This window comes from Pseudophryne corroboree, chromosome 3 (genome assembly GCF_028390025.1).
Source record: "Pseudophryne corroboree isolate aPseCor3 chromosome 3, aPseCor3.hap2, whole genome shotgun sequence".
Classification (NCBI taxonomy): domain Eukaryota; kingdom Metazoa; phylum Chordata; class Amphibia; order Anura; family Myobatrachidae; genus Pseudophryne; species Pseudophryne corroboree.
Genome location: NC_086446.1, coordinates 701,340,433 through 701,349,615, shown reverse-complemented (window position 1 = coordinate 701,349,615; position 9,183 = coordinate 701,340,433). Strand labels below are relative to the sequence as shown.

The following is a 9,183-nucleotide window of genomic DNA, read 5'->3' as shown; positions in this document are numbered from 1 at the left end:
TGCCCCCTCAGTGACGAAAATGGTGGTGAGGCTCGTGATCGCATTAATCCAGCAATGCCATGTCTCCTTTTTGGTCGCACGTGGCTTTACCGCGCAAGGGGATCATGCTTTACACATCCTCGATGTTTGGAGGTATGGTATCACCACTTAATTTGCACAACCTGTGGATGTTTTTTTTTTATATGGGTCAGACAAAAATTAATACACTTGTGCACCAACCTAGAAAACATGAAAACCTAGAAAACATGCACTGTTAGAGGTCCCCGAGTACTGGAGGTAGAAAGCACTGCTTTATAGGATCAGGAAAGTAAAACAGTTACCTCAAATAAGTGCTGTCTGCAAGCAGCCATTTTGTGGACTGCACTGAATAGAACCAGTTCATTTGGAGCCCATTTCCTCACTTTAGGTACTTTGTGCATGCAACCATTTTGTATGCTGAACCAATTATTTTCACAAGAATCAGCTAATCAATTGGCTGGGACACAAATATGTACTCATATGTTGATATTTCAGTGAAAATGACCCAACTCTCAAAAGGACTTTAAGGCCTCAGTGACGTTAAGCTCACAGTATAGATATTCTCCTGAACATTGGCTAACCACCAAAATAACCACTTACACAATATGTAAACGTTCTGGACACACACACATTTATATATATATATATATATATATATATATATATACACACACACACACACACACACACACAAACAACGTAAACGGGCGGCACTTCTCGGTTTTTTTTCATCGTATCCGGACGAAAAATGCTTAATAAATGCATCTGAAATCATGTTGACCACATATGCTGTTCTAATGGGTTTGCTTTATTGAAAAAAACAAAGGAGTGCTGCCCGTTTACTTTGCCTACATAATGTCCCTCTGGATCGTGGGAGGGCACACAGGTATCCCCAATGTTTACTTTTAGTGCCGGTCAAATCTGATTTTATATATATATATATATATATATATATACACACAAAGTCTCATATGTATTAATTGCTTTTACTGGTACAAGATAAAAGGGAGGGAGTGTTCAACGTGTGGCCCAAGCAAGTTTAACGAGTGAGGTTAATGTCTAGTCTTCACTACCATATGTACAGACAGGAGTGACAGGACTAAGCTTTCCCGAAGGTTAACAAAGGTTCAGCAGGTCAGTACAAGGCCATTTTATCAGTCATGTCAGGCTTAGGCCATGTTGTGGCAGATAAGTCTTGGTTTTCCTCTGGTATTGTTTCAGTTAATGCAGTTTTTTGTAAAGCCATTATATTAGGATTATGTTAGTGCATTACCTAGGTAAATATGAGCATTAAAGATTTTTTCATCAAAACTACATTCAAGGGCCAATTCAATTGTACTATGTAAAGTGCTGCAGAGTATGTGCGCAATATAAATAATGGTTAATAACAAGCAATGTGCATTCAGAATGCCCATAACAGCAACACATCCGACAGGGTAATCGCTCATTGTACTTCACATCCCCATAGGAGGAGCGTATGAAGAAGAGCCATGTTGCTTCAACTATAATTTTGAGTGAAGTGCACAGTCGCACATTATTCAGAATTCAATTGGCCTCTCAGGGTCCACTTGTGAGGGACTAAATTATTCAATGTCAGCATTTAATTACTAGCTTACTTATAGTCCGAATATACCAACTTGATAAAGGACTGGCGCGTCTTTAAATTGCATTGTACATGGGTGTAGGTCTGTTGTGGTTTCAGCATGTTCAGATAATGATGTAAGATGACAGTATTAGACCAAAGTTATACCAACATGCTACCATATGCCAAACCGCTTGCAGCAAGTTGAAGTAATACTCATTGATAATTATATAGCTGCCGCAATTATAATTGGTTAAAAGTTTCATACCCAGTTAATATTAGAGCCAAAAGCCTATGTTGCTCCACCACCCCGATGACACATGTAGGAGCAGGATTAGGATTAGGGAGCAAAGACGAAATTTAAGCAAGTTTGGCAAGCCATACAATGCAAGGGGAGAAAATTATATATAGGCCTGCCATAAAATAGGGTGACCATATTATCCCTTTTACCTGGGACGCTCATGAATTACACAGGTTCTGTGGTTGATTAGAACCAGCTGAAATGTAGGCTTGAAGTCAGCCAACCACAGAACCTGTGTAATTCATGAGCGTCCCAGGAAAAAGGGATAATATGGTCACCCTACATAAAATCCCTTTAATCTGGGACACCTTTGATTTACACAGTTACTGCAGCTAATTAAAATCAGGTGAAATGCAGGCTTGAATTTAGCCAGCCACAGAATCCGTGTTATTCGTAGGTATCTCGAATTAAAAGGAAATAATGGCAACTATAACACGTTGCAATAAGGGTAAATACTGGCTGCTTTTGCATGTAGCCTACAAATACTGGACAGCATTATTTTTACCCTGCAATTTAGATTTGATTTTGGACACGCTCCTCACATATTTTATCTGCACATGTTAAATCTGCCCTATGTGCAGTGCAGCATGGTTTTGCCCAGGTGCAAAGTTACCTGCTTTTTTTTTTTTTTTAGCTCCAAACTTTGAATCGGTCCTATAAAGTTTCTGTATGATGTTGCTGGGTTTACTAGTGTATTCCAAAATAGCCATATAAGGGCAACGTGCAAGCGTTTAACCCAGAGATTCTCAAACTCGGTCCTCGGGGGCACACAGTGCATGTTTTGCAGGTCTCCTCACAGAATCGCAAGTGAAATAATTAGCTCCACCTGTGGACCTTTTAAAATGTGTCAGTGAGTAATTAATACACCTGTGCCCCTGCTGGGTTACCTGCAAAACATGCACTGTGTGTGCCCCCGAGGACCGAGTTTGAGAACCTCTGGTTTATCCAAAGTGTTACAAAAATACACAATAATCAACACACTACACAGATTGTTATATAGATATTTTATTGCAGCACATTAAGTTCATAATATACAGAACACATTTACAGAGGTACTAACATACCCAGTGATACAAATGCAAAGGGGCATTTTAAGAGCTTTATCTACAGAAACAAACTATGGGTTCAGACCCACTTTGAGTGCTCGTAAGTTCATAAAGTTACTTTTTTGACTGACAATAAATGTATAAATAACTAGCATACTGTACAAATTAAATATAAAATAAGTGAGTTTATAAAAGCCACTATATACAATTTATGATGTTATACATATATACTTTGTTGGGGCAGGGTTAAATATGAGTTGGGGGTTTAAGCCGTGCTATGGAAGGGTTTGAATTGTGTTGGAAGATTGTCCACAGGATAGACAATTGGACCAGTCTTCATGGCTGGCGGCCCATTTAGCAGCTCCCAGTCACAATTTCGGCACAACTCAACGATAAAAATCTTTAGGAGGATTTTGGCAAACTCTTTGCCTACACAACTGCGCACACCTCCGCCGAATGGAATGAAGCCGAATCGGGAGGCGTCTTCGGGAAAAGGAGTTAAAAAGCGATCTGGGTCAAATTCATCTTTGTTAGGGAAGATTTCTGCAACATCATGAGTGTCTGCAATGCTATATATAACATTCCAGCCTTTCGGAATCTGATAACCCTTGAAAGAAAGAGAAGATGTGCATAAACAACAAGCCAAGGTAATACAGGTAATAACACTATGTAGATGTGACATCCAGCACTGTTCAGTCTTACAGGATGCTGTAAAACTGTAAAAAGGGTCTCCAATTAGGGTCACCAGGAGCCAACTGACCAGCATGAAATTGCCTGCAAGTTGTCAGATGTTCTGATCATGACTGTAAAAGATCTTGTGAACTCACCACTATTAGATCAAAGGGTGACATTAGGGAGAGCACACAATAAAGACAAGTAACAACTGACTTATACAATAGCTGTAGTAATTGTTAAGCTTCAAATTAAAATATAAAAGCCATTTATAGCCATTCCCATTTTTTGTTCTAAAGTGTAACGACTGTGCTAATTGGCATTTTATAGACAATTTATTAATTTAGGGTGTATGGATTGGGTACAGTATAGTATATATCATTTTATTGGCAGAAGGAAAGTATGCATATGTTAGTCTTTAGATATTCTGTAAGAGACTGTAAGGTGCGGGATTGAATGTAGCAGCTAGTTGCCATACTAATCAGGAAAGGCTTAAAATCTAGTGGTCATTTCACGATCGGGATCTTCCTTGGATGCTAAGAGTTCTTAATGCAGACAACAGCATAGCTAACCAACCAGACCTCTTCGGATATAGCATTTTGACAGTAGAAAAGAACCACTTGGCCCATCTAGTCTGCCCTTAACACATGTACACACACACACACACACACTTGCGTTAATTTGTCAGGAGCCACTTGACCTCACAGTAGAATTTGGGATTGTGGTAGGAAAGTGGAGTGAGCAGAGGAAACCCACACATGTACAGGGAGCATATACAAACTCCACACAGTTAGGGATGTGGTGGGAATTTAACCCATGACCCCAGTGCTGTGGGGCAGTAATGCTATACTTACATTTAATACGAATGTTTTTAGTGCAACTCGAAATCCTCCTGGAACTGGTGGGCTTAGTCGGAGAGTTTCCTTCAAGACACAGCCAGTGTATTTAAGTTGTTGTAGTAGGTCTATTGTCAAATCCTTCTTTTCACCAGGTTTATTGGATAAAAGACCCTAAAAAAAAAAAATATTCTCTGTTAGCAGATGCAATTGTTTAAATCAATCTACATTTTATAAAATCAGCAAAGCCCAATAGTACAGGCTGACTTAATACTGTGTTCATTCTTAGCCATTTGTTACCCTTAGCACAAATATCTATTAACCTTTCGATTTCTTAGGGGGTATTTAGCAAAGTTCGGAGAGAGAATAAATTGGGAAAGATAAAGTACCAGCTAACCAGCTTCTACCTTATATTTTACAGGCTATGCTTGAAAAAGTGACAGGAGACGATTGACTGGTACTTTCTCTCACAATTTTATCTGAGCTTTGATAAATATTCCCCTAAAACTGTAGGGAATACGCCAATAAAATGGATTCCATTATTAAACAGTTATAAGAATAACACCCCGCTTTCCTTCAAGGTTAAGAAAAAACAGAACATCTAGGATAGCTTGTGTGGTGATAAAAACTTAGCATCCCCCTAACATTGTTAATTAAATACACAAAAGTAGTAATAGAACAAAGAATGCAACAAGTAGCAACTATGGTAGTCTCGAGAAAATATTACCTTTGACTCAAGCTCTTCCCGGACTTTCTGCACAACTGCCTTGTTAAGCCCAAGGAACGTGATTAAGGATGTGGCTGCACTGGCTGTGGTCCCATGGCCCCCAAACAGAAGTTCTGTTGCGGATTCTTTCAGTGTCTAAAAAAAACAAGAACATCAATCAAAACATTATTACATGGACACATGATGGGGTTCTACCATCAAGCCCTAAAGATACTAGAACAGCAGTGACCAGGAAAAGCCAGTGCAATAGAGTGTACTACACATAAAGCATGCATGTCACTTGTATGTACCTGTAAGTTCACAGGCTCGCCACTCCGTCTGCTGTGATCAATCAGCAGCTGCAGAGCATCTTTGCAGGAGCCATCTGGTTCCTTCCGCAGCTTTTCCTTGATGTTCTCTTCAATTTTGGCATGGATAATATTCCTAGCCCTCAGACCCTGCAACAAAGTGGCAATAAAAGACATTAACACCCACATAAATCATCATACAGAAGATGCAAATTCTGAACCATACTAAAAAAAAATAAAAAAATCCCCAAAGGCTAAGCGGGCATGCTGGTACTTTTAGTGCCACAACAGCTGGAGAGCTGCAGTGTTTCTACCTGTGTGATATGTAGTTTCTACACTCACCCTGTAGAGGCCGCTAAATGGGACATCAATGGGGAGAGAGAAGAGATTCCGGATCATTTCTTCGAAGGCTTCAACCAGTGGCTGCTCCAATGCAGCGTCCATTTGTTCGGGCTCAAAGCCGAGGAGGATCCTCATGGCTATGCGGAACATCAGGCGCTTGACCGCCGGGTAGACCAGGACGCAGGAGCCGCTCTGCAGCCACAGGTCCATTGCGCAGCGCATCTCCTCCTCGATGACGGGCACGTAGTTCTCAAGCGCCTCTCGGGAGAAGGCTTGCATGATGACCTGACGGAAAGCAACAACACCTGCAGTTAGTCTCACCTGCCAAGGGTTAATACGGCACCATCGCACTATGCTAATGGAATTTAATTCAGAAAGAGGTGAAAAGGTAGCCCGCATGGCTAGGTAATCCCTTCTTAAATAGGTGTTGGTAAAGGAGTTAGCCCCCCTTGGAGTTGCGCACCAGGGAAGGGATTAACCCCCTCCTCCCCTCTACCACATCTAATGGATTTATCACAACCACCCAGCGACACTTATTATCTCGGTCACATATTATAGAATCTATAGACCTTCTGTATAAATATTATGTGACACTGGGTTTGAACCACACCAGAGACCTAGATCTGCTATGGAGCAACAGGTTCATGGTTTGGCGAGACCTGGACAGCCGGAGAACGCACTGGACACTGGATGGCGATCTGTAAGCTGTATTAGCGGGTCATTTAACTCTACTGCTTCTTTAGCCTTACAAAATGATGCCATGGACACCTACAGTTCCATGATAACCTACCCCGAGGAGCTGCAGTATGGTTAGCTGTTTTCGGCCAGCTGTTTTGGGCCAGCGCGCAATTACGCACGGATAAAGCGCACAGACGGAGCGCATTGCCTTACTTACTTTCTTCATGTTCTTGTGCTGGGAGTCATGGAGGTTGGACAGGCACCCTGAGCCCAGGATGGTGCGGACCGATGCCGGCCAGTGCACAGACACCAGCCTGTGCTCTCCGAGCAGGATCTGGCGCACGTTCTCTGCGCCCATGATGCGCACCGTGGGAGTTCCAAACAGATGCGTCTTGTAGATGTGCCCATACTTCCTGCGCTTCAGCTGGAGGAATTTCCGTCTCTAGAAGGAAATAACAGTACACGTTAGTCCCAGATCTGCCACCACGCGTGTGCTACTGTACAAGCATTGGGGAAATATGAGGGATGCTGCTTATAAGCAATTATACATTCTGTATACCCCACCAGCTGCTGCCATGCCTAACGCAAGTGCCAGCCATCCACATCATGCAGCACAGCCTGTAGCATGCACCAAGAACAGCACAGCCTGTAGCATGCACCAAGATGCATTAGAAGCAAAGGTAAGCGCACTTACCTGCAGGACCATTTGCAGCGTTTCTCCGAAAAAGGGCAGCCCCATGGTGCCCGGTGGCAGCGGGCGATTGCAGCCAGGGTCCCTATGGCTCAGGCAGTACAGCTCCCACAACTTGACTGCGGTGAAGAAGAGTAGCACTGGCAGCACCAAGGTGCAGAGGGTGCTGGTGACCAGCGTGTAAAGATCCATGTCAGTCACTTGCTGACACACCTTCAGCTTCTACCTGCGCTCAGCCTGAAAGGATCCTGACCTGCCTACTGTTTCCCTACTTACTACACAGCCCCATGCCTCTGCTTTATATACTTTCCCCAGGTCTGCCCCCTTTCTTTCCTGACTTTGGTCAGATAAATTAGTTCACCCAAAGTTCATCTTTAATTGCGGATTGTAGCATCCCTGCAGGACTCCTCCCACCGGGACAAGGCTGCCCAAAATCTTTAACCATTTGGATCCTTTTACCACCTCCAGCGAGCTTCAGACAATCGGCAGCTTCTCCTTTGAAAAGGTGTTAATTCCCCAAGCACAATGTTCAGGAGCTTTGTAACCCCTGTCCCTTCAGCTATGCAAGTCAATGGTCCATTTAATAGAAGGGTGTGTGCTATTTACTTTTCTATTGCATCCTGTACTGGGGTTAATCCCACAAGAGAGCTCATATAGGACACTCACATATCTCCCCATCACAGGCAAATGTTTATTGTACTTATTAAAATTCCACTTGGATATATTTCAGAATTATTCCAAACTTTTAAAGGGATTGATTGCTGGCTAACCAATAAACATATGTTGTGCTACAGAAGGGATCCCAAAGTGTAAAGATATAGTTGTGGGACTAAACAGTCCAGTGTCCAAAATTTGGAATGACCCTTCTATTGGAGCCACCAACATCAACATTAAACAGGAGTAAGTGGATGTAAAACGAATTAAGCTGTAAGCATTTGCACACTTATCTTATTAATGGTTTAATGAATAGAAGAAAAGCAGTAACCGGATATGGATGAGCTATAAATTATTCTAACATTAAATATTGACTGATCAGGTCCCATGTAGAGACCCCCAGTGACTGGGACATCCTGAAGTGGCTGCTAGGTGCACCAAGATCTAGGACAGTGTATGTAGTGCAGAAAAATAACCTGCATTTTTTTTTACAGTATGAAGCATAATGAGGTGCTTAGATGTGGAACATCAAACACTTTCACCAAGAGATATTCCTATCTTATAAAATTAGTGCCTGGCCTGCAGTTCACCCCTAGTCTCAGATTGTATTTACGTTCAGGATCCAGGGAGGAATAAGCAAGGAACAGTAAGTAAGTTCTTAAACTTATGATGCAGGGCTAATCGCTGGTTCAAACTCAGGTCAGCGAGGGAAAGCAAGGTTATATTAGAAGGTAAACACCCCAGCTATTGCCTCCCACTGATCTTTATAGACTACTCAAAAATAGATCACATCAATACTGTAATTCCAATTCCCCTGGGACCATGAAATGATAGGAGTGTGGCATGCTGCATTTTGCCAATAAAAAAAATAATCATTGTGCAATAAATAACATGTCACATTATGGAATCACAGCAGTCCATAGCTTGCGCCACAGGAATGTCAATCAAAGTCACTGCAGGTTCTATTGTAGTTCTGATGTGTATGGTCAGAGCCTGGGAAGGACTGCAAGTCACAGCACAGGTTAAAAAAAAAAAAGGTTGGACTCGCAAGATCTGCCATGCTGTGACTTGTAGTTCCACAACAGGTGGTAAGCCACAAGTTGTTCAAGCTAAGGTTACATGGAAGAACTGCAAATACCTCTAGTCAGTGCTAGGGTCGATCTCCACAACGCTGCCAGCGGAGTTTTCGCTGCTGAAACACGCGAGGAATGTAGCAAGTTTATTGCATATATTATTTCACCCCCAATGTTCAGCTATTATATCTATCTATCTATCTATCTATCTATCTATCTATCTATCTATCTATCTATCTAGATAGATAGATAGTTTATTTTTTGTAAATTTATTTC

At 42.0% G+C, this 9,183-nt stretch overlaps 1 protein-coding gene across 1 annotated transcript; it reads right to left on the bottom strand.

Moving 5' to 3' along the window:
* Positions 1-2,890: 2,890 nt before the first annotated feature.
* On the bottom strand, positions 2,891-7,486 carry LOC135056639 (cytochrome P450 26A1). Its single transcript, XM_063962065.1, has 7 exons — positions 7,184-7,486; positions 6,707-6,931; positions 5,812-6,096; positions 5,473-5,619; positions 5,183-5,317; positions 4,474-4,629; positions 2,891-3,554 (listed from the first exon to the last, which is right to left on the bottom strand). Exons 1-7 carry the CDS (start codon positions 7,370-7,372, stop codon positions 3,213-3,215), a joined length of 1,479 nt encoding a protein of 492 aa, XP_063818135.1. The 5' UTR covers positions 7,373-7,486; the 3' UTR covers positions 2,891-3,212.
* Between the last annotated feature and the right edge of the window lie 1,697 nt (positions 7,487-9,183).

Bases quoted from the DNA above. Each gene is read 5' to 3' on its own strand.
- LOC135056639 (XM_063962065.1), bottom strand. From the start codon at position 7,372: ATGGATCTTTACACGCTGGTCACCAGCACCCTCTGCACCTTGGTGCTG. The intron at 6,932-7,183 runs GTAAGTGCGCTT...ATTTCCTTCTAG, and splicing joins CGCTGCAAATGGTCCTGCAG to AGACGGAAATTCCTCCAGCT. The intron at 3,555-4,473 runs GTAAGTATAGCA...CTTTCTTTCAAG, and splicing joins TAAAAACATTCGTATTAAAT to GGTTATCAGATTCCGAAAGG.